A 26,833-nucleotide genomic window follows, 5' to 3' on the forward strand; every position below is an offset into this window, starting at 1 on the left:
CAGCCTATAGACTACAATGGGAGCACTGAGCAAGGCCATTCAGGACTTGGAACACCATCCATGGACAACTAAGTGTAGTCCTGGTTCGAAATGCATCTTGCAGCCATAAATGAACACAAAACTTCCTTTTTCAGAAGCTGACCCGTCTTTCTTAAAAATATATATTTTTCTGGACAAAGTAGGCTTTAAGTAGGTACAGAAAAAATCATTGTACCTGCTATAACAGCACCTACATAAGATGAAATAGCTTGAATTAAAAACCCATCCAAGCAGTTTGGTGTAAAGTTGGTGATAAATAAACCCATATGACTTGATTTTACTGTTTATGTATGTGATGATTTTTCTCAATCAGATGGCAACTTAAATGTAACTTGTCAACCAAATACCCCCACAAACTAATCACTGTAAGGTAAACAAATATGGGCCGAAGTACTTTCAGTCAGAACAAATACCTTTCATTTCCAAAGACAAAGTCACAGCTTTCACTGACTCCAGCTCAGACAAAAATTCACCTCGGTTTCAGCTGGACACAGAAATGGTGAAAGACAGATAGATCCCTCTGCACACACTTCTGCCACTGCTCCAGTATGTTTGTTTTATGTTGACACAGGCCAGCTCATTTCACAGGACAAGAAGCATGCTTTGAAAGTTAATTTCCAGCTCCTTTTAAAGTCAATTAATTTCTATGCAAGATTTTTTCATTACCTCTTGTCCTTCATTATTGCTAACCAGATTAAGCCTATGTGCAATGTCATCTCTATGCAATTTACAAGTGAAATATATTGCAATAGAAGGACTAGTGAGAGATAAGGGAGAAAAACACCTATGGGTAAGACATCTCATGCAGAATTTAATTATGGCCACTCAGATTTCTGTAAGTATCACATTGTATGATTTCACTGTAGTTGTTCCCAGAGAAGAATCCAATGCCTGCTTCAAATATACCATGGGATCAAGCTCTGCTTGTTTTGTAGATTTGGAGGCTGTTTAGATAAGAAGCTGGTGATCTGTAGCCACAGAAACAGCACAAAGACTTGAGGGAACAAACCTCAGATGTCACTGCTTGAACTTCAGTCAACACTGAAAATGGAAATGAAAGAGCTGCTGTGACTTCTATGTCCTTTGAGCTGGTCTCATGAGCTTGTGCTAGCAAAGGAACACAAAAAAGCACTTGATACACTGTTAGTTCATGTTTATTTTATGACCACACTCAGAGGAGAATGCAGACGACCATAAAAAATTCTTCAGGAAATTTTTGCTCTCAACTAATCCTTGAGAGTAAAAATCTGGTTTAGCTAGATGTTTTTGGCTCCCTTCTCTGTCAAAGTCTGCTTCTGTATGCTCAGATATTTCATACCAGCAAGAAATTACAAAAAGTTTACTGCTGCCAAGAGTTTAACAGCTCCTAAATATTAAACTTGAAGAGCACTTTACATTATTTCCTAAATCTGCAAATGTGTGTTTCAATCCACTTTATTTTACTCCCCTGATAATCACTCCCATTTCCTGAATTTTGTGATTTCCTAAGGTATCTCAAATGTGCTTAAACAGAGTTTTTGAAGAACATAGACTTCAGAAACTGTTGACATATTGAGGCTTCACACCAGGAAACTCTTATTTTTTATACCAACTGGTTCACTTTAGGCCCCATCAAACTATGGATGCTTCTACATTACTTTCTTGAGAAGGTTCTGTTCCTAGAACATTGACCTTTACTTTAAATGCCTTTGCATCCATACACCTTCTAGAATTTATTGGACTTTCGTCCATAACAGGAAAGATTCAAACACATTATTTGGTGTGGTCAAATCAGTTTTTCTCCTTCCTTCTACTTGCAAACTTTGTTTAAGCTGTTCATTCTCCCCTTTTCTATGAGGATACCAGGATTTTGAAAGGTGATTCAGAGATTCATGACTGCACTGACATAATGTTATTATACAAATAGCATATAATGGGGATAAAAAAAATATAATCTAACCCTAGAAGATCTCCTGCACTGGAATGTGGGTTTTGAGGCAATTTATTATACTTTAAAGCTTTAGTTCTTTTTATTAGCAGTTCCATACACAAATTGGTGTAATTCTCCTTACTTATTTAGACATCTGTGGTAAAATCAGATTACTTCCAGATACAATAGTGTTTTACAGTCATCAGGAGAACTGCATCTTTTATCTGGATTCCTTTAAAACACGTCATGCATATGATTACTCAGAAGAAATAAAGTCATGCAAAGATATTTTTGCAAAGTGCCTAGAGCAGCATAAAACCTTGCCTTTCCTTGGTATCACCAACTTTTCTACTACCAAAGAACTGTGGAAGTCTGTTTTACATAGGGGACCAAGATTGATTATGCTCTAATGCTATTTTAAAAGTGCAACTGTGTTCATAGGAGCAGAATGTGTTTAAAAGGGGTATACATTTTGTATTTTTATACAATTCCTTCTTTGAGGTAATGCTATAAGATTCTTTGCCCTGCACAGTAACTAAATAACCATAAATGATCTTTCATGCATATGCAAATCCATCCCTCTAAGCACCTTATTAATTATTTCAAAGATACTTGGAGGTCGCCACTCATGGAAATTTCTATGCATGAAGCCTCATTAATACAAGACACCACACAGAGAGATGGGATAGATTTTTGTTGCTATTTAACAAGGGCAGAGAGTATAATCTGTAACATTTGCTTTTTTATTTTAATGACCAATGAAATTTGGCCAGCTCCTATCTGCAAGTGCTTCCTCTGAGGTGATGCAGTGGGTTTGAGTCATGGGGCTGCTGCCACACTCCTGTGAACAGCTAATCCAATGCTATCAATGCAGCAGTTTCTGCACTCAGAGCTCTGGTCCTCAATGCTGCCTGTTCTCAGCTGGAGTGCTGCTGCCTGGCACTCGATTAGTAGCTGAACACTAAGGAATTCATGTTGTTCTTCCAAAAATCACAGCAATGACACATTTTGTTTTGGAACAAAGTGAAGCTATGGCACTGTTGAGGTGATATATCATAGCTCATCAGTTGAGATGATAGCTTTCTTTTGAACACTTATCTCCTGCTTAATTAGGCCCCATAACAGAAATCAAAGCAAAGCAAGGACATAACTATACAAAATACCTGAATGCAATGAAAAAAATGCATCCTCTGGCACATCTGTGCCAGGAAGCGAGGAATTAAACCTACTTGAGAAGCTCTGTTTATCTGAAATCCCTAGATCCTTTCCAGCTCAAGTTATACACTTCTGATGATAACACTGATCTTGTCTGTCACAGTGACCCTTTGCTGTAGCAGCTGCTGTTTATTTTTATTCTGTTGTGTGTGTGGTGCTTTCACCTCTAGGTTGATCCAATAAAAGATATAAAAAACTTGCTATGTTGGTACATTCCCTTGATAAAAATCGGGAACAGTGAGGCAAATGTTAATGGAAACTGCAGGCTATGTTCATTATGTTATCTCTATTTTTGAAAAACACTAGAATGAACAGAACTAATTGGAAGTGCCAACAATTTAAATATGCTTAATTACAAAATCAAACCCTCCTGTACATTGAGGGCAATGTGCCCACGTATGCCTTGAAGAAATGTGCTAGTTTTTAAGTAAATCTACTCTTACATGAAAATGATCAATAACTTTTAAAAAGTCCAAACCCCAAGACATCACAAACACTATTTCAGGATTAGTCTTTGGTGTTTAAAAATATATGTATAAATGCACTCTTTTGAGCTGCCTGTGCTACCTGGTCAGCTACCATAACATAAATCTCATCAAGAGTGAATACTCCTTTCAGCAGAAGGCTCAAACGAACCTCTATCTTTTCAATAAAGCTCAGACCTAACATTTTTTTTTTACTTTGAGTCCTTCTCTATTACATATAACATGCAGTAAACCCACACTGTCAGAATAAGAAAGCTTTTTTCTTGGCATGTCCCATGGTGTTCATCCCTGTCAAGGAGAATTCATTTGAGGTTTCATTGAGGTAATTAGAAAGAGCTGTGCCAAATAATGCTTTATCATACCCACATGTAAATACGAACTGCAAATTACAGTTGTAAAATGAAGACTGTGAACTGTAGACTGTAAAAATGCCATATTATACTATTCAATAGAAGTACCATAATAAGTGGAAAAGAAAATCACATGATGCTGTTGTGAAAATTTCTTAACTGAATTAATTGATGATGAGAGCTGCTGCATCCATAGCTATGAAGGAGGCTAAACCCCCTTGGATCTGAACAGTAGGAAGGAGTAGGCAATGCAGGCATGCCTTCTTCTCACAGGTATGATGAAACTCAGTCTCATGACTTTCTCAAACAAAAAATAATCATTAGTTCCTAACTCAAGTATAACTTAATACTGGAGACAACCAAATGACCTGTATATCAGAAAGTTAGGTTCAGAGAGCTGCAGAAATGAACTAGTGAAGTCACAACAGCCCTGCTTAGATTCTTCATTCTGCAAAGCACCTTGAAAGAGAATACTTCCAGGTGCATTTTTTTTTTGTGCAAAACTGCTAACATAACAGAGACAAATGACAGAGATTGCAATCAACTAGAGAGAGAAAAAATACTGCAATTGTATTACTATTACTACTGCTATTAGAACTGCTTTAAGGAATAGTATTTTGAAAACAACTTTCCAGCTTGGGGAGTTCTGAAACTTTGAGACTAGAGATATTTTAGTGTTCCCATATTTAGCTATTATAACACTTAGAGTATAACACAGCTGAGGCTAGACTGGTAGCAAGAGCTTTTTTTTCATTCCCTCAGCTGAACTCTATCTCACTCGAACAGCAGAAGTACATCCATCCTTTGTGCATCCTCCACAGCATCTCTTGTAGAGAGCCTGACTGAAGAATGGCTGCGTTCCAAAGGACATATACTATGTGGCTAGTAAAAGTTTAAAAGGTCAAAATGTCATTGAGGCAGATCTGGTTTAGTTAACAAAATGCAGAAGCTTCCTGAGGAATGTAGAGCAAGCCATAAAGATAAGGATAACACTAACAGTGGGATTAGGACTTAGCAACGTGTGCGTCATTGGCTGAGAGCCAATAAGGAGCTATACTTTTGCCATATGTATGAGCTAATTATGAAGTGTATAAAAATGTAACTCAATTGGAATAAAACGAGATATGCTGACCATGAAAGCATGAGGCATGTCTACCACGGCTCAATAAATCCCTTACAATCTCTTTCTTAAGCTAAACCCATGCCTTCGTCACCACTCCAAGACTGAAATTGCAACCCTGAGAATCCCAGCACCATCTTCTCGTGTATTCTCCTCATCGCATCCCTACTCTGCTGCCACTGTTCAATTCCCATAATGTTCAACTTCAGCAAACAGAAAAAAGACTGGCAACTGGCAGTCAAGGGTAAAAACTTCTGAAAACTCCTTAGTCTCCTCTCTGAGATAAAAGAACTTCTGAACTGAACAGCTGGAGTAGAAGACATATGGAAAAAAAAATCCTAATACAAGTTTAGTGCAGCATGAGTACCAATGGGTTTAGAGACAGAAGAGAAAGAAGGGTCATTAGTTTGACATATCAGCCTGAACTGGGGGAAGCTCTGTGACACCAGCCACAGCAGCAAGGAGGCCACAAGCAAGGAGAAAGATGAGCTGCCTGCTGCACCACTGGAGTAACTGATTAACCTAAGGAGCTAAGAGAAGAAAATGGAAGAAAATCAATAAAAGAGGGGGAAAAGGAATGATTCTACTCAAGCATCTTATTAATTTGCGCAGGAGCGGCAAATGGATTAACTTCTGGAGAAGCGAGGAAGGAAGCTGAGAGTACAGACTGACCACACAGTACTGTGCTAATGTAAAGGTCAAGGAAAGAACACTGGGTATAAAATTCCTGCTCAGTTTCTTGTGACAAGTTTCCTACACATTAAAAATTATTTTGTGTAGGATGACATTAGTGTGTAAGTGTAGTAGCACTTTAGGGGGAAGTAAAATAAGACCTGGCAACACAGCACATAAACAGAAATTCTAGTGAAATGTGAAGAAACATTGCTTGCTTGAAGCAGTTAAAAATAAATAATTTTAAATATTTCTTGCTACTGTACTTTCAATATCCCCAAGGCATGTTCTCAGATTAAATGCATGCCACTCTACTAAGAACTTTTGTCAATTTTTCTCCCATCCAGTGAGGTTTGAAACTTATTTATCAGCCATTCAGATAACCAGGCAAACTCATCTCCTATGCAGTTTCTAAAATTCTGTAAAATTCTCATGCCATGATACAGCACTTGAGACAAACATATGTGCTCCCATTCTAATTTAGCACCAAGAAAAAAGAATGCTATGTATAGAATATACTTCTTAGCAAAATTTTTGACAATTTTGAAGTTCACAGGCCAGTTGAAATTGAATCAATCTTCAAAACAAATTTATATCCCATTTAAATCTTTGTTTAGTTAAGTCAAACTTTGTTTCCTACTCAGGCAAAACATGTAACTACATTTCATTCAGTGATAGCAGGAAAAACTTCACCAAAAGGAAGATGATTTAAAATTCCTGTTCCTTTTTTATTAATACTTGAAGGACAGACCAAGAAAGCTAATACTTTACTTAATTTGAAAGTGGAAGTGTGGAGGTCAAAGTGTTTTGGGTTTGTTTTTTTTAGCCAGAGTGTAATACTATCATCTGCTTGCACTTCATGATTATAAAATACTAATGTGAAGAAAGTAAACATTTTCTTTTAAAATAAATGCCCTTTAAAATCCAGTTGATTCTCCAGTTCACATGGTTAGCAAAATCCACTTCAATATTCAAATATTTTGTCCAAGAAATTAAACAACTCCTATGAATGCAGTCTAATTTTACTGATACCACACAGAACAAATAGGCGATAAAAAAAGAATCTTACCTTGAAATCAAAATCACATTAAAAAAAAATAAATCACGTGAAACATACCTACACAGGGGAGGGAATAGCCCAGCTCCGGGTCGTGGATGAACTGGCGGTCGTTCAGCATGGTCACACAGTACAAATGGAAACAGTCCAGGCAAATGACATGGCGATGCACACATTGGAACACAAGCACAGGACTCCTGTTAAGAACAAAGTAATGAGAGTGATAAATGAAGACTGGACTAAACTCCACAAAAAGCTTAATTCCGAACTTTTAATTTAATAATAAATTTTAATTCATAATGCACAAAAATATTACATCGTAAAAACATAATTTATCCTGGCTTAGTGCAGCACTTTTTAAAAGACATGGTTTCTAACATGAATCAAATAGGACGAAATGGAAGTGAAGCTTTTACTGAAAGTTGAAACTTTACTGAAAACTGAAACCTAAACCAAGACAAATCCTTCAGTAACAGATATCCTTTGTATGAGGTGAGGAAAGATCATATATGGTAAAACATCAAGTGGTGATAAGTAGGATAAAATAGGAACGCGACTATCTAGGAAAGCTGAAGATTTTGTGAAAACCACCATGTGCCTTCAGCCTTTCAAGGCGGCCATTTGAACTCTGCAAAGAAGGCATTCCCTTAGTAATAATGAGTAAAATATTTCAGCTTCTGGTCAGAGGTGTGGGATTCAATATGGGAGTGAGACACCTAAACTTAAGTGCTGGGTATCAATACTGTAAGTGAGAAATTCCACATGGTAAGTGAGAAATTCCTGCTCTGGTCAATACACTTAGTGGAGGCTGGAGCTGATCAGCCTCCAGGTACCTGCAGTAGGCTGAGCTGAATCTCCAGTTTGGCTCCACTGCCTGTATGGGCTAAGCCTCCATGGACCATTACAGGAATCCAGATACCCATCACACATTCAGAGATTAAATATGGCCATGCCAGGCCTGACAGAAAAACTGCTTGTGGAGATGCAGAGAGGTAAAACACTCGGAATGGATGAGAACAAATGATTTTACTCCTGAACTGGCCTGCACTCAGAGACTCCCCAGTGATGGTCAGAGCAAGGAGAGCTCTCCAAAAGTCTGCCCAGGACCAGCACACTGAAGGTGAAAGAAAAATTGAGAAACACATAAAATATTACACACATGTGAAATGTGCCTTCACTGCAGGAACACACTGATCAAACCTAATGGATTTGCTCTAATATAGGTTAACTTCTGCTAACACCTGATGGACGTAACTCAACTGTCTGTTCCAAAGTTAAGTGTATTGTACATAATGTCTAATCTTTCAGAGCTATTACTAACCTCAAGTCTCAAAATAGCAAAAATAAAGGAAGATGGGTTAAGCTGAACACAACAGTGAGATTCCCATCAAAAGCTGAATTATTTTACTCCTTTAATTTGCTTGTGAGTGAACACAGGCAGAAATTTAACACAAATTTCATTTTTTAGTAACTAGGAAGAAGAATAATTATTCTTAAAAATAAAAATATGAGTTCTTATCAAAGTTCTCACACATTTATGGTACTCCAGGAGACAAGTATTGAAATACAAAATCAAATACAGCAAGACTTGTGATAAAATCATTAGAGTTAGAAATATTGCCACATCTTCTCTAAACCCTGCTAGATGATGCTTTGAAAACTCCCTGAAAGAGTAAAACAGAAAGCCTTCAATGTGGGAATAACGCTTCAAATGTAATCAATAATTTCACATACTGTACACGAGCATTTAATCTTGCATGAAAATATGGTTTAGTATTTTACATACTATAGAATTCATGGCAGTGTGTTAGTATCTCCAAATATATAATCTCTGTGTTTTAAGGATTTTGTTGAATAAAGCAGCTTAAAACTGAATAAATAAAACCTCCCCATTACTAATCCTTATTAGTTGCCTACTTGCTGTTCTGAATGTACCAAATAATAATTTTAAAAAGACAGCTGTGAGGCAAAATGAGAAGCTGATCTCTATGAGTTTAGCTCTGGATAGTCATCAAAAATCATTATGGAGAAGTAGAGGAGCAGTTATCTTGTCCCCAAAGTGCAAAAGTCCCTACGGTCACCAGGCAAATGTAACCTTTAGAAAAATATCCCCAGTATGTCTCCTTAAATTGCAGATATAGTCAAATTATCCTATATTTTTAATGGATATCTCACTTTAAGGTTTAATTGCTCTTTTGCATTACTTCAGTGTCTGAGTATCTTTTCTAGTTTCATGGGAAGGAAGCTCCCTGGTTCTAAACTCACACTGTCTAACCTTCACTTCAAAAACAAAATACATGTGTGTGGTGAGATGCATAAGAGAAAGCCATCAAAAGTGGAGTATCTCAAAAAAGCCAGGCCAGAAATTAAAAAAGTGTTATTAAGATTTCCACCTAAACTTGTATGAAATCAATACTAGCAGCATTTTATTACGCAAATGAACTACTATGATCAGTTGCTGCTGTAAATTATTTTGTGATAATTGATTTTTGCTTCTTAATACATCATAACTGTCTAAAATAAAAATTATAGTCTCCAGAAGGGGCATGGCCATATGTGTACATATTTAAACTGTATCTTTATTAATCTTTAAAAATGCTATCTTTTAACACCATCAGACTGCAAGCAGTGTGTACAAGGTAGATATAAATCTGGGTTCTGACTGTGTCAGAAAAAAAACCAAGCTTAGCTTTCACAGCTCTTACACTGCCTGCTGATTTTTCAGCCCAGGCTATCTGTGTCATAAGGCTTTGAGAAACTCAATCTGTATGCAAGGCAGATTTATCCAAATTCCTTTGGCATTGGAATGATTGCTGCAGCCCAACATTTGCAGATTTTGAATCAAAAGAATGCAATTCTAGTTTAAAAGGGGCACAAAAGTCTTGTTCCTGAGATCAGTAAAAATGAAGATATAGGGATTATATTCACAGTGCCCAGGTGAAGTTAGTGAATACTCATTTAGGATAACCCCAGGAGGTACTGATAGAAGCATTGCTCGTATCAAACATAATTTATTTTAGCAAGGAGTATTATAAAAGTAAAAAGAATTGCCACAGTTTAACAAAGTCCCTTCCTCAATCTAACACAACAGGCTAGTAATATAAATCTGATATATATTTTAGAAAGTGTTTCATAGTTTCCATTTACAGAATGCATTTGGCTGAATTAGAGGCTTCATGAGAATAATATATAAGAAAAATGTTTCCCACAGCAAGGGATAAATTGGTCCTTTTTGTTCACCAATTATGAATGTAACCCCTTTAAAAAATTGAAAATCCAACATTACAATGTATCACTGGAAATTTCCATAATAAGTAACTAACCCCTGTGCTTGGATTCCTTTTCATTAGAATTTTATCAGCATGCACTGACTTAAATGAAAAAGAAAGGGGATCCTAAATGTTTCTGCTTTGTGTTAGTAGTGTTGGATAACTGAGGCACAACAGCAGCACTGGTGGAAATGGGAAATGCTTTCTGGTCCATAAACCCCTTCCTTCTTCCCTCCAGAGCAGCAAGACACGGATAATTCTCAGACAGACCACACAGGGTACTGCCTAAAGAAACATACAAAGACTTGAGCTTGTTTCCATAAGAAACATTCTGAGAAATTGATTGTTCTAGTGCACCCCAAAGATCTCATGATGGTTATTACTGTACTGAGATTGAGTCCAATGGCAGTGGATGTGAGGGGCTACTTCACATAAGGAATTATTTGTAGACATCAACAGTGGATCAGTAGATATATCTTGCAATGCCTACTGAAAAATACATGGGGCAATTTCTCTTTTGCTTGGTCCTTGCTCTTAATGTTTTGACTGAATAAAGGTTAAACAGCATACTGCATATATGAGACCATTATTTTTTAGGAAATGTGAGTAGCCACATTTTGAAGCACTTTGGGGCAAAGAATACATCTAAGCCTGTAGAAGTATGTGAAAATCATGTTGGACAAATCTGTGAAACTGCCTTGAGGTCATTTCTAGGTGATAGTTGGATTTTTCTCACCTCAATCACAAAATCTTAACCAAATAATAATAAAAAAACCTTAGCAGATGTCTATAAGGCTGCCTTGATGGGATTACAGTCAGCAAAGCAAAAATAGCCATGTGGAGTTCATTTCTCTGCAGTAAATAAATATGAGTGCACACAGCTATATCAGAGTCTTTAACCTCACCTATAAGTACTATATTTATCATAAAACACTTCTGTATTTCTAGCACATTTTTCCACTTTGGCAATCTTCCTGTACTTCAAAAAGCTTTCTATATAAGTACCATGAAATAATTTCATTTCTAAATGGATCTCCATGTCATTTCAAAGCAGATGCGTGTTAGGTTTCAGGTCAGCACCATTCAAGAAAAGGTGAATCATTGAAAAAAATATGCAAGGGAAAAGAAAAAAGGAAAATATAAACTTAACAGACAATACAGGCATTCTCCTGCTTCATAAACATTTAAAAGAATTAAACAGAAATACTGTCCTTGAGCAGCAGTCAATCTGTTTTGGCTCTATTCTTGTAACAGAACAAAATTACAACACCTAAATAAGCCAAATTATTCATCCATCATGTGGCTGCCTCATAGAACTGTTATGTAGGAAAATAGAGTCTTCTAATTCCTACAAAGCTGGTGACACTTTTGGCTTTCCTGTCTATCACACACATTCCACAATCTTATTCAAAACTACTGAATGAATTGCCTGCTTATGATGCTTTAAGTGCATGGTTTTCTTACGATGGAAATACTTCCAGGTACTTTCTGATTGAATATGTTATTAAAATCCATTACAAAGATGCTAAGATTTCTATAAAATATATTTGCTATATTTCTATAAAATATAGAACGCATAGGGAGATTGCCTCAGTCATTTTTGGTTTAGAATTTATAAGGTTTGGAGGAAAGTCGAGCAGAAAATCCTGCTTTTTAATGAGCAATATGCTATTATGGATTAATAGAAACAGACCTATCAATTACAGGCAACTTGTGAGTAACAATGCAGGCCCCAAATATTTAGACAAGGGTAGGTGTTTGAAATGAGTATCAAGACCTTACCTGAGAAAAGAAAAAGTACTAAGAAATGAATATCAGTGATATAACTTTGCAGTCAAGAATCCACCTTTGATGGACTTTTAGGAACAAAAAACCAAAAAAAACCCCTACAACCCTACTTCTCCTTTCCTAAGGGATAAAAATATATCATTACATAGGCTGTGCTAATTTAAAAACCCTGTATATATAAATAATATAAATATAGCATTATCAGAAAACTAACATATTAAATCTCTTAATAACAACAACCCCCTCCCAAAAAAAAAACCAAAACAAAACCAAACAACAACAACAACAACAACAACAACAACAACAACAACAACAACAACAAAAAAAAACCCACAAAAAAACCCCACAAACCAAACACCAACAAGTTTTTTGTCTTTGATCACTTCCCACACAATGGCTTAAAGATCATAAATGAAGGTTATGAACACCATGAGACATCACTGTGTGAGCTTAAATTATCTGGCTGTGCTTCTGTATAAAAATGTGTTCTGACCCACAGCTGTTAACTTAAGAAGCATCAGCAAGTGAAATCTGACCTATTTTCTTCTCTGTTACGTTACATGTTTTCCTCTAAAATGCACTTTCATGTTTCTTATTTCTACTGGAAAGCAGAGCCAAGGGGCCAGAACCCAGAAACAGCCTGACTGTACTAAACTAGAATATAAGAGGAAAAAACAGAAAAGCTTAAAATTAGTGCACATGATGATGGCAAGTACTCCTTTCAGCAGTGCTCCTGTAAACCCTGTTGTTAAGGGTTTGTTTGAGGTATGGAAATGCCACACATTATTGCCTGTAAAATCTCTGCTCACTGTGGCAGGCAACAGCATCTGCTGCCTGAGGACACGGGCAAGGGAATTCTATGTTTTGTGCACTGGTACATTCAAATTAATACCTGGTGCTATGTGTGTGCCCTGCCTGCTTGCTCAGACATGCCTTTATGAGCTCTGTCTCCAGACACAATAACCACCTCTGCCACTAATGCCTGAATCTCATGATACCAAGGAATAGAAGGTGATCAGGCTGGAGGAGAAACATCCCACAATCTATCAGATTCCGTTCACAGTGCTCCTCTGCACAGCAAATAGCCAACAAATCAGACACGCTTTGAAAGGAGATGGGTAGAACCTGCTCCTTTTTCTCCATCTGTGCTTGTAAAAGCTCACTGATGTCTCACTGGGGAGAAAAGGAAAATACTTTGGTAATAGAAGGAAAAGACAAATGTGAAGGAAGGCAGCCACCCATGACTGCCCTAACCAAACCCTGCTTTGCTTGCTGGTTACCCTTTGCAGCTTGCTGAGCTCCAGCTTACTGTGAACTGATTCCTCCATAATTCCACTTCAGCCTGCAATGACCTCCCAAACCTGTGTCACTTGTACTCTCAGCTTTTTCTACCAAAGGGTGGCAAATGCTCCCTGGATTTAAGCTGGGACAGAGCAGACTTTCCTCTCCTCTGAGGCAGCACCAGCCCTCAGCACAAGCAAAACTGCTCATCTCGTTAGCCCAGAGAGACTTCATTTCACAGACTTATGATTTTCTGACTTGAGACACGCAGTAAGAAATCAGTATCATTTGTTTTTCAGAAAAAAAACCCAAAACATGGAGATAACCAATGAAGTTGGGAGAATCATGGGATATAAGATGAAGAAGGCCTAACTTCACCTGTACCATTTGCAGCACCAAACAATCCTTCAGTAATTAATGATGAACAAATGAAAATATCAAAATGCCTTCATACCCGAATGGCATTTTTTTCTCCTGAGGTCTACTGAGGTCCTGTTGATTTCTTTCAAGAATTTAAACCTTATTTAGTAATCTTATTTTAGTTTTACTCTCAACATCTATGCTAGCAAAACTAATATTGTCAGAAAATGTTCTTATGCCACTGGAATGCAACTGTTAAATAGTTGGAATGGGCCCTCACATGGTTTTTAGGCTTTCCAAATAGCAAAGTCCCTGACAGTTCTTGGGCATCCAACAGGAAACAGCAGTCTGCATGTGGACACTCAAGTTTCCAAACTAAGAGTCCCGTAATACAGATTTATGACAATGGAGCTTTGGTTTGAGACTGTTTTCTTTTTACGTCCTACCAAATTATTTTGTTTTCTTATTTTCCATTCCCAAAATCAAGCCTTTTGAGATAGCCTGTGAAAATCAATGTGTCTGTAAACACATTATACAGAAGAATGTTCCTAACATGAAAGAGAAGACACAATCATGAGCTCTTTTTGCCTTCTTGGCGATGCTTAAATCCCTGGAAAAGGTATAGGAGGAAAAGAATATTGGATATTATCTTAAGGGATGCTATCATATTATATTTTTCATTCACTGGGACTCCAGGAGGGACTAGAACTTTTGGATAAAGCATGTCTCTACTGTGTAAATTTCAGTTATTCCCTTCCAGTTAACTTTGAAAATACACCCTGGTGAATGAACTTCAGGACTGTATTTCTTAACATAACAGAAGAAAAAAAAGACTGGAAAACAAAGTAAGGTAGAGAAGCAGAGAAGAGGGGAGAGGAAAAAAAGATGGAAGAGGGAACAGAAGGTAGAAGCACATTAAGTGCATTTGCTCTTAGAGAATTATATTTCACTGCCTTAATATTATGTTTTATGCTCTTTCTCATCTTTCTTTTCAAATAAGGATATTCGAGGTATATGTTGATCCAAACAATAACTTGAGGGTGCTTCCCATTAAATGAGTCTTCAGTCTGAACCAAAGATATGATTATTATCTTATAAAAAAACCACCCTAAAGCTATTGTTATAACAAGACATTTCTTTATAGAAATCCGTTTTTTTTAGCTCCTCACTGTCTTTAAAATTTACAGATAATATTTTATCCTTTCTTCCTCAAGGCAAATACCTTAGCATGAATGTCAAGATGCAGTTATCTGAGAACACCTTCTACATCAGCACCTCCACTCAAAGGAAAGAACAAGCCTTGGGCTAGCAAGTCTCACAAAAGCCATTCTGACTCGGCGGATTTGAAGTGTTCAAAGCAGTCAATTATCTTTAGTAATCTGAAGAAAGTAGTTTGCAACATCCACCAGAAAATTGTAGTAGCACTGAAAGTGGCTTCTTTATGTCATATTCATAATGTGAATTTCTGTTTCGGATTTTATTACAGCCCTGTGTCACAACTGTAGAATTTAAATGCCCAACATGCACTCAACTTTGTGCTTAAATTTAATTTCCCTCCTCCTTCTTCCCTACATGCCAACTTCCAGCACTTAACAGAGTAAATGGAATCAACTTTCCAACTAGGAAAAAACAACAAACACCACCACAAACACACTCTCCCTATCCAAATTAAGTTGTAAACCCAAACAAATTATTCTAAAATTTGGGAGGTGTAATTTCTGAATTTGTAACTTGGACAATAAAAATATGCAGAAAATTCTCAAGATGTTTATTGAACCCAATTCAAAACAAAATTCTGGAAGCTCAAATAATTTCAGGTGCCTGTTTTCTACGTAATCTTGCATCCATTTTCCTTAGTTTTATACTGCCTAACTGGAGGCTGGCTGGCCTTTCAGTGAATGTATCTATGTATGAGGTCTCCGGTAATCTGCTCAGGAAAAATCTTCTCTCTACCTGACCAAATAATTTGTGTAACTCTAAGGAAGACTGACATCAATCTAAATATAACTTTGCATTCCCATGGGAATACCAGATCTTAATACCCAAGCAATGCACAGAGTATAGTGAAAGTCAATAACAAATAGACCCATGAGATTTATCCCTCTCCTACATTTACTGAATATTGCAGGAACAGGAGAAAGGGTATTCACAACACTATTTTATAATATCATCTCTGAAAATCTTGTGGAAGCTGTTTGTGATGCTAACAAGAACTGACTTATGACAGAAGACATGTAGGAAAAAAAATAAAACAAGCAACTGGTGGGCATTCCCCCTGTTCTTCAAGCAGAACAGGTTTTCAGGTAATGAAATAACGATATACTATTAATATAAAAGTGACAGAACTTATAGGAAGACTTACTGGAAAATGAGTGTGCCTGAAAGGGCATGTATCTCAGAGTTCTCACTAAAATGTCACTTTCGTCCATCTTTCCCTTGTTTTGATAAAGCAGCTTACTTCATTCTCACAGAGACTATTTGTACTGACTCTTCTGTTATACACTGACCCTGCTGGAAGAAGTAACCTGGCCTTGGGACAGAAAACAGGTTATAGATAGAAATTTGATACCTATCCCAGTAATTTCTAAGGAAAAAAAAAAATAAAAGAAAGATAAGTTCAGAAATATTAAAAGGCATTCACTAAGGTAAGTTATCTTCTGACTTCAACTTCCTTTTGACAACTCCCTGAAGACACCATACTTAACTGCATATGAGCTGGGGTCTGGATTATAGTCTAGCTGTCAGGAAATTCAGGAGGAATAAAAAGAACAAAGGAAATCAAATGGAAAGCAAGGAAACCCATAATTTGACATAATAATAAATAAAACGTGTTTGGCATGTGAAATAACCTGCAGATGCCCTGCAACCAATATGGATAATATCACTACTTAACTTCATCATCCACCTATATTAATTCACAGGCTGATCAAACAATATACAGAAATATTTCATTACAAAATCTGGATTTCTTCCATTTCCATGACAAATAGAGTATATTTCCACATGGGTTCTAAGAGCTGGCTCAGCCCTAAGAGTTTGTACACCACTAAAATAAGTCCAAGGAATACATTTGGACTCTGTGGCAAAACCTTCCTGTTCCTGTTCTTGTTCAGTGAGCAGAGATATTTTATTATGTAAAACATATAATTCAAAATGTAGCCCCAAATAACAAACATTTTCCAACACAAAAGCTTATGGAACTCTTGCATTTTCTCTGTTTCAAATTATAGAACAACACCTGAAAAAATGACAACCCCACCTTGGTATTTACCAATGATCATTGGAAAATAGATCATTCACCAATCCCTATCCTCTACTTTTAAGGGAAGCATTCAGACTATTGCACTTTCTCTAATCAGTTGAAACATTAGAAATGAAAGCTGTACTCCAAGGTATAGTTTTTACGTTTAAGTTTTACTTGAAGTTTTTATATTCATAAGTTCCTTAAAAAAAAAAAAAAAAAAAAAAAAAAAAAAAAAAAAAAAAAAAAAAAAAAAGCAGTGCTGCTTAAAAGATGACATTCACCTACTTTGTTTCAGAAAAAAACCTCAAACAGATCAGAATACAGAGAAATGACTTGATTAGATTTTGGTTTTTACTTTAAATGCCATGCAAAAATTACCTATGAGATTAAGACTGTATGTGGTAAAAAATAAACAGGGTTTTTTTATGTTAGCAATCAAGTAAAAGTACATTGGGTAAACTGTAGTCTGTAGATTGTGCCAGACAAAATAAGGAAAAAAATGAACCACAAAAATGCAGATTTACTGCCTTGTAACCCTAGGAGATGATCAGAAAAAAGTTATTCTTAAACTAGGGGAAATCTCATTTTTTACTATGTTTTAAATTAATCAGAAGTGCCACACAGTACATGGCTCCATTCACATTTAAGTTTACAAAACTGCTAACAGAAAAGTTAAGACCTGTCACTTCTTTCCTAGATCTGATTCTGTTTGAGTTATAACCAATTGCTAAAATGTCATTTACTTTATCTGACCACAATTTGGTCTCATCTCACACTTCTTTGACTAAGTACAAAGATATAATTCAACGTGAAAAATAACATTTTATATTGACAGGGGCAGACCAGGTGTTTTAATCACATCTAAAAAATTTAATTGCACAGCAGCTGCATACAGAAAACATGTTTGCACCTGTACATCTGCTTAATTTTAGCTGAAAACATTCTGCTTTAGCATTCATTGGACATCTTTGCATTTTTAAGTGTAGGGTGACAGAAAGTTCATTTCTGAAATAAAACTGAGAAAAGTTCTTACTCCACCCCAAATACTATAATCAACCTATTTTTCATATTACTTATTCAGGAATTTGCAGCACTGGTTAAGACCACTGAATCTCACTGCTGTGCTTTGCCTGACCCAATTTAGAGTTCAGAATGAGTTCAGAAAAAAATGCATCAGCCAAGTTAAATCAGTAAGTGCAATAAAGCATCATTTTTCAGCATGCTCACAGTACAACTATTTACACCAGGCTTCCTAGCACTTACATCTTTGGCTCCACAGGTACTGGAGCAGACTCTACCTCACTCCTCCTCTGTGGAAACTTCACAAGCTGGAGGCAATGTGCAGATTGAGAAGGAAAAAGAAAAAGGAAGCAACCAAAACAAATATAACCTTTGAAATAACAACTACTAGAAATAGTCAGCAATCCACCTGTATGGATTCAATATAAAGCTCTTACAGAAACTTCCAAACCCTGTGAGCATGAACCCCAAAGAAGGTTCAAGCCAATTCTTACCAAAACTGACTCACACATTGCCCATTATATACGGTACAAATTATGTTTCCCACTCTGTGGAAAATCAGCTACCCTGACAGTGATCTGCTCAGCCGTGTGTGATTCATTAGGTTTTCCTTCTGTTTCTGAACACGAGCTGTAGAAGAGAGCAGCCCTTGAAGCCCAGCCTGCTTTGGCAAAGTGTGAGAAGTCAGTGACATTTCCTTGTCTGGTGGCATCAGAAGCTGCAGCCCCTGGTGCTGTGAATCACCACACTACACATGTTCTGCTGAGCTCTGGAGTGGAGCAGCTTTTATAAATAGTGCCTGCATGGGCTTCAGTGGGCAAAGGACATTTTTATTTGAGGACTGGCCTCGCCACAGACAGCCTTGTTACAAGGGGTGAGGTTTATCGGATTCGAAGCAAGGCTGTTAGTATTCAGGACGCATTTCCAAGTGCATATGACATGTCAGCTGCTTACATATCTTCCAATTCTGCTCCACATATTCCTTTTACAGTTAAACATGAAGTGACAGAAGTGTAGAAATATCTGTGTCCTGCACTCTGTGAACATAACAGCTAAAAAAAACACCTTGACATGTCAGCTGCCAACAGAGAAAATATCCCTGATCTCCGTTGAGGCTTTGTGATTCCTAACATCAACTATTTGTAACAAAGAGGACAACTGAAAATACAGCATCATGAACTACACAATTAAATACGTATAAGGAAAAGCCTAAAGAAATTTGTTTGCATGCCCCCAGAGTTTCAGCCTTTGCTTCTCTTTGTGTCTGTACATCTACCTATTATACTTCACAGTGACATCCCAGAGATCTAAACATATGGCTAGCTAGTAGTTTTTTTCAGGTATTTGTAGATATTTTCTTTTTTAAGGTATTTTCCTGCATCTTCCATTGACAGATACAACACTTTCAGCAGATAGTTCTTCAACCATTTGAATAAATGAAGCACCGCCTGCAGCAACTAACTTTTTTTCAATGTTAATTTCCTAATACTTTGGGTTTTTCTCTTTTCTCCATGTTCCTCATTCAACATCTCTTTAATTCTATCTTCAGCTCTCATTTTCAAATCAAGGCCAGTTTATTCTAAATTCCAGCTTCTAGGAACACAGGAGCAACAGGTATAGCTTCATTTATGATAAACACAGCATGTTGTACATTACCAAAGGATTTTTTAGCATTATTCATACTTAATTTTACATTCAAGTAACTACTAAGAAGATTTTGACCTTTTAGTATTCAATTTTTGAGAAGCCATATGATGTTTTAAGACCTTTTCCTTTACCAAACAGTTGGGTGGTGGGGTTGGTTATGTTCTGTACACCCTTGGCATGGGGTAGGAGTGGGAGTGGAATGGAACTGCACCTCTTTAAAAGCCAAATGTGCCAACACGACCTTCAACATCCTGCACAGGCTGTAAATTCCATGGGAGACATTTCTTATAGACCTTGAAAGGTGAAGAGCTTCAGCAACCTTGTCAAGATTCTTATCTGTACTCAGAGGATGGGGCCTAAATTTAATCTTGCTTAGTTCTGCATTAATCAGAACTGACTACACACTGAGGACAGTGAAACTGTAGTCAGCTGTAAAACCAGTGGGAGACCAAAATTTTCTGGTAAACAAAGTACTCACAACTCTCTCTCATAATGTTTCTCAGATAATGGGTCACAAATGGAACAATTAGGAAATGGCAGCAAAGATGTCACATGTTAATGGAACAATCTTAAGGAGGCCAAAATCTTCAGTCAGGTCTTACAGGTAACAACAATCCACATTTTAAAGATGAGATGAAAGGAGACCTATTACAAAAATATTCATCTTCAAAATAGGCAAAGAAGCCATGTGGAAAGTTCGAGGAACTACTAGCCATTTTATCCAATTTACTTGTTTTTTATTTATTATTCACTATAGTGATTTGTGTAACCATCTTATATTCCAAAAAGTTACTATTCTTATCTGTCATGGATATTGCAAAAGAGTCTGAGATAAAACAAATGCACCTGTTTCTGGGAAGCAAGTACCTTCAAATGTTTTCTGATAATATTAATGCTCCACAGCAGAGACAATACTTAATCACCCTAGAAACCAACAGTGTTAGTGCAATATGTAGTTGCTAAGTGAAATGTATAAATGTGTAACTTGCTGATCCAAGTGATAGAGGAGCGACAAGAAAAGGTGCTCTGCTAGCTTTCATGCTTTTATAAAATGAGGGGCTTGTTGGATATGTGAGTGCTAAAGGCAGCCTTGGCTGCAGTGCCCATGAGACAGTGGAATTCTGGATCCTGGAAGGAGGAGAGAGAACAAAATGCAAGATTACAACCCTGGGCTTTTGGAGAGCAGACTTCAGCTTCTTCAAGGACACCAACTTGAATGTGAGTCAGAAATAAGCTCTTGCCACAAAACCAGCTAATGGCATCATGGACTGAGTTAGGAGGGGTGTTGATCCCACTGCTCAGCACTGATGAAGCACACCTGGTGCAGTTGCATGGTGCTGCCCAATACAAGAGAGGCAGGGAGCTACAAAAGACATTCCAGCACAGAGCCGTTAAAGTGATTAACGGACAGAAGCATCTTCAATACAAGGAAAGGCTGAGGGAGCTGTGGCTGTTTAGCCCAGGGAAGAAAAGCCTCAGTGGAACCCCATAAAAATACAGGATTCTGAAGGGAAGGTGTAAAGAAGACAGACAGGCTCTATTCTGTGGTGCCTGGTGACAGAACCAGAGACAAAGGGCATAAAATGAAATACAAGAGCTTCTAGCCAAACATAAGGAGAAATATTTATACTGTGAATTTGACCAAGAGCTGACACAGGTTGCCCACACATTGTGGGGTCTCCATCCTTGGAGATATTCCAAAGCCATATGGAAATGGCGTGAGCAACTTGCTCTAGGTGATCCTACTTGAGCAGGGGCCTGGAACAGAGGATCTCCAGATGTTGCTTTTAATCACAAATGATTTTTGAGTCTGTGATTTTGTGAATGAGATATTACCACACAGTAGAACAAGCAAAGCTAAAAATTACTATGTTTCATTAACATAATGCAGAGTTGCACTATTCATTAATAAAAGGCAACTAACTTCAAGTGAATATTGCAACCCCAAAGTGAAGAATGTACAACAAAAGGGGTTCTGGGCAATGTAATTTTTAAACAGAAGAGAGTTATGAGAGCGGATTATTTTATTTTGGTCATGGTGGGATCACATGTACTAACTTTAGCAAGCACTTTATCCTTTCACTGCCATGAGAAACAAAACTGCTTGCAGGGCTCCTCTGTACCCTTGTTTAATCTGTGACACTGCAATTGGAATTTGTCACTCTAGGAGCTACATCTGATGTTACAGCCTGAAGCAGATCTCAACCAAAATAAACAATCTGCTCTATTCTGCTTAGACTAATACGACAGTGATGTAAGCCCCAGCACAGTGGAAAAATGCATAAATGGGCTGCCACACAGAACATGCACGCATAAAAACAGTAACACAGCTCACAAGTTTTACTACTAATACACATCATGTGTAAGAAGCCGTGCTTGGATTTTGGCTTTGCTACACAACGGTATTTTTGTGTGTGTATTAATGTGGAAAATATGCCTATTATTTCAAAAGACCCTAGGAACTTTGTGCTGCACAGAGAAAACATTTTTTTCTTTAAAAAAAATAGTTGAGTCAAGAATTTGTTTCATCACAACTTGTGCACAATATTAGGGTGGGAGAGCCGAATAGGATTATTTTATTGTAAACATCCCACAGCGACTCAGCTGTGCAATATTTGTCCCAATATCTTGTGTTTGAATACAGTATTTTCCCTTCCCTCTCTGTATTTCTCTCTCTCTCTGGTATTTGATTTAGGGTCTCTGGAGTTTTGCCAGCGCTAGGCTGTTCGTTCCAGTTGCACATACAGGCTCATTTATGCAAATAGTCACGTTGAAACCTCAGTCTGGTTATTCCTTCTACTCAGGATCACTCCATCAGAAGGAGGATGGGGAGGAAAATGCTGCACATAATTCTGTTAAATTCATCAGCCAGAATGGCTGACCTTAAATCTAGAGCCTTACACGCAGTCATTTTTCCTTTTCTCTGTCCCCAAGCTAAGAGAGCCCTGCAAAGGCAACTGACTGAGCAGGTCACATTTTTCTATAAAGTAACAAGAGGTTATCCTGTTCAAATAATTTTATTTCAGGAAAAAAAGAGGATGCAGTGAAAAAGAAAGCAGCAAGGTCATTCAATAACATCACAGGATATTTTGTAACTGCCTTGCTATTTATATATTTTTATCTTCAAAGATGAATTTTAACACAGAGCATTTTTCTATAAAAAGGGAAGAAAAACCAGCAGCAACAACAAAGATAATTATGTAAATAAAGTAGCTCATGAAAGTTGAGGGCTAAAGAGCAAAATCCTTCTCCCTACACATCAGGCACAATTTATATGGTCCCAGTGCAAGCTTTCCCATGTTGTCCTGCCAGTGACCTCAGCTCTCATCTGTAATATCATTTTCTCCGAGGACATGAGGTTATCTGTTCTGGGTGAGAGCTCAGCTCCTGTGTTCCATCTCATCACGGACCTCTCTCTACACGAGCCCAGCTGAAGTGTAGCTGCTCACATTAAAACAAATGCTGCAGAGGACACTTCAAAAGCAGCACAGAGACAGAGGCGGCCTTCCCCAAGCATCCTGCCCTGCTCTGTGTCCCTGCCCTGCTGGCAGCCCAAACCGGGAGCTGCTTGTTCCTTCCCCTGGCACTACAAAGCACGAAGGTGTTCAGCCTGCACCCAGCACTTTGGCACTGACTTCTGGCTGTGGCACCACAGCGCTGCAAGACCAGCCACCTTAGAAACCCTTGTGGTTTTTCCGCTTCTCACTCTGTCCTGGGTTGTAGTGTAGGATGTACATAAAGTATTTATTCCACCACCATCTTCATGAACTGTTGAAACCAGGTGGGGCAGTGCTCTAGTGTTGGGCTGTCTTCTGCTCATGGCCCATCAATGCCTTGCCCATGACTCACAGGTAACTCCCTCCAGGAGTTATCTCTGTTTAATGGGCCATCAAGGACTCACTTCACAACTCATCATCTCATTGTGAGATGCTCCACCCACGGGGAGGAGCCAAGCATTCTCACCTGGATATAATCTGGGATTTGGGACAGTACAGGCAGCCCTTACCTACTGGATTCCCAGAGGAGCAGAGCTCCCTGACCTTTCTACAGGATCACTGCTTCAGGAAGAGCCCCTCATCTGGACTGCTTCCATCATCCTGCTCAGGTTGTATTCTGACTCTGTCAGTGGTCCTTTGTGTTATTGCATTTATTTTATTTTATTTTTACCTTTTTACCTTTCCTCTTATTAAATTGTATTTCTGACTTGGAGCCTCTCACTCGTTTTGCTTTCAAACCACGACACAATCTAAGCAGCCTCTTCCAGCACATCCTGCTACTCAAGGCGTTGTGCCCTGTGCGCACTCGTCAGCATTCCTGAGCTGTGTCTCGGCTGGGATGTGGGTATTTCCCCAAGCCTCCCTTCCCCCAGCAGCCGCCTGCCGACAGCCGATACCCAGACCTGCCCCTAGATGGGGATACCGCCCGCAAATCGCTGTGCTGAGATTACAAATTCAATTCTCCCAGCACAAGAAAATAAAATTAAGTACTGACTATTTATTAATCTCTGGCCCATTTATGAACCCCCTCATCCTTCTTACATACTTCTCTGGCCAGGGCTGGCACACGCCAGGGATCACATTAAAGCCTTTAACTCTCTCTTATCCCTTCTCCACACTGCAATAAGAGATATTTTGCAATTAGACAAGACTAAACAGAAAAAGGAAGAGCCAAGGGCTGCTCCGAGAAAACTCTGCACGCTTCCTAGATTAGCGGCAGCCAGCAAGTGGTGAAGGGACAATTCTGTCATGAGAACTGATGTATTTCAACAAGATATAATATTGTTGAAAACACCAAGAGGATTCATGTGTTAATTTTCCAGTTTAACTCATATGGCACATAGTATCTTTCACATTTACTGCCAAGCGAATTATCTTCTTCAGATTAATTTCTATTTTCAGCTTGACACTTTTCTCACCTGGTTGCAACTAACTAGTACTATATTGAAAAGTCAAAGCAAATCCCTAGAGAATACATTTGCTACCCAAATAAAATAATTTCATTTTTTTCCCAATTGTTTTGCAAGATATCAAGAGTGATTTCACACAGCAGAATGAAGGATATAGACAGATCAAACAATTGAGTTGGTGTACTCACAGGTTCCTTTCTGCTTCATTGCATGAGGAACCTGTTCCATGCTGGCCTGCCCCTCTTAAAGTCATTTCCACTTACACTTGGAGTGCATCTCACTGTCATATAAATTGGAGATATTTTATATGCATTATGTGCTAGTATAAAGGGACAAAGGAATGAAGCAAAGAATTTGTTCCTCTATGATTACTAGTCTCTGCCAAAGTGATCATTATAGTATTTTTTTTCCTACTCTAACTTGAGAGAGAGGGATTCTGCAGTGTGTTTCCTAGAATTTCTTCTAGAAAGTCTGTATATTCAACTTTACGTAAAATAAATTTATAGAAGAGTTGAGAGTTGTTGGTACTTCTATATAGAAAAATGAAATTATTCCATAAGTAAAGAAAATAAAAAAAAGGAAAGAAAAAAAAAATGAAAAAGAGCATGCATAGCGAAACAAAGCAGACAATCAAATAGAAGTAGACAGAATAATTATAGATGTCTGAATAACACTCCAGATGGCATTTTGGGCATCACAGTTAATAAGCAGGCTGTTTCAGCAGACCAGCATGTTAGCACATTATTGCAACAACTGGAAACCAGCAGCTGAAGCATGTCTGCCTGATTATCCAGGGAACAGGCTCCATGCAGTTGCTAAACCCAAAAAAATACAGTGCTTGTATGATGATTGGTATGGCAGGTTCAGTAACACATTTTTCTTAACAGTAATGAAAGTAATGAAGTTACCACAGACATAACTACCACTCACTTCATGAAGAAGAGGTCGCAGGTCAGTTAATCTGGTCTAAGTTTGACCATTTAGAAAAGATATCTGTTTGGCATTAATTACCCAACTCTATACGTTTAAATGAAAATTTTTATACCTCTGCTCAGATGAAAATCAAGCTGGTCCCTATGCTCTTTTTTCTCTGTGCAAATTAATTTCAGTAAAAGCAACAATTACACCTGAAAGGGAATTTATGCTATGATTTCATTTTATTCCTTTTTTCACCATTGGAATCTGAAAATGACTTCTGCAGTTGCAACTGTTGGGGTTGAATGCTAAATTGCATGCCAAAATAAGCTTGATATCTTGTCAGTTATCTTCTCAAATGAAATATATCATCCTCAGTACAGCAAAGAGTCCCACTGCTGATATGCAACCCTCAGGAAATGTATTTTCAGGGATGGAAGGTCTGATATTTACATCAAGTAGAAAGACTCTTAGCAACACCCATACCACAGTAAGTCCTGAATCTATTCTAAAATGGCAATTCTGTGAAAATATAATATATGATATTCTCCCAAATGTCAGAAATAATGTCCCTTTTTATTTTCAATTTCAAATCAAGGTTACATCATAGAACTCTTAGTGATCCAAAAATCAGAGACTGACTCCATGGTTTTAAGCTCTGGAATGAGAATCTTCAGCACTGAGTATCTTCCTTATTTTCCTTTGATTCCTGTGTTTAGGTTTCCCCATTAATGACTCCTCAGATATCTTGAACAGATCTACACATAAAAACCCTAACTAAAAAAACCAAAGCAAACAAACAAACCAAACCCTTAACATTAATCCTGGAGATATTAGTGAAATAAATATGGGTATTTTTAATAATTTTTACAGCTCATGATATGTTGCATTAAAAAAAGTACAAATCTGGGTTTGCAAAAAAATCCCCTTATAAGTGCTGTAGAACACATTTGTCAATTAAAGCATTTGCAGAGCCCTCCTACCTCCCCAAGAACGTTAGATGCTTGTTCTGAAAACAGAAAATAAATAGGGTGCAATTTTTTTTTTTTTTTTTTTTTTTTTTTTTTTTTTTTTTTTTTTTTTTTTTTTTTTTGCCTGGGATGATTATTACGTCGTTTCAGAAAGCACATACTTATGTACATCCTGGGTACAAAATCTGCCTTTGTCTTTGTTAAACTTCATAAAATTGGCAACTAATTGATCACTCCATCATTGTCCAGGTCTCTGTGCAGGGCCTCTCTTGTTTCAAGGGAGACAACAAGTTTAGTATCACTGGCAAACTTGGTACACCTTTGAGTAACTTGTTTCCATTTCTGCTAAAGAAAGTAACTGCAAAAACATCTAAAAGGATTGTAATGAAAAAAAGCACAGATAGGGGCTTGCTTGGTAATTTATATCAGATAAAATGCGCATCCTGATGTGACAGGGTTCTGTGGATGGCAAGATCTTGTCTTTTTTCTTCACACTCCATAATTTTTACATGCAGAGGAAAACAAACAAAAAATCCAAATCAAAGCAAAATGTAACCTGAAAAGCTAAAAAATTTGTCACAAGTC

General features: G+C 37.6%; 1 protein-coding gene across 3 annotated transcripts in view; it reads right to left on the reverse strand.

The window, feature by feature from the left end:
* The window catches only part of PRKN (parkin RBR E3 ubiquitin protein ligase), a gene marked incomplete at its 5' end in the record, with an annotated part of 673,262 nt that overhangs the window by 253,900 nt on the left and 392,529 nt on the right, over positions 1 to 26,833 (reverse strand). For all 3 annotated transcript variants that reach the window (XM_083857571.1, XM_083857570.1, XM_083857572.1), the window contains one exon: positions 6,908 to 7,044. In XM_083857571.1, coding sequence (XP_083713697.1) covers positions 6,908 to 7,044 — 137 coding nt within the window. The remainder of the gene's footprint in view (positions 1 to 6,907; positions 7,045 to 26,833) is intronic.

The sequence above is a fragment of the Zosterops lateralis genome (genome assembly GCF_965231275.1).
Source record: "Zosterops lateralis genome assembly, chromosome: 3".
Lineage (NCBI taxonomy): Eukaryota > Metazoa > Chordata > Aves > Passeriformes > Zosteropidae > Zosterops > Zosterops lateralis.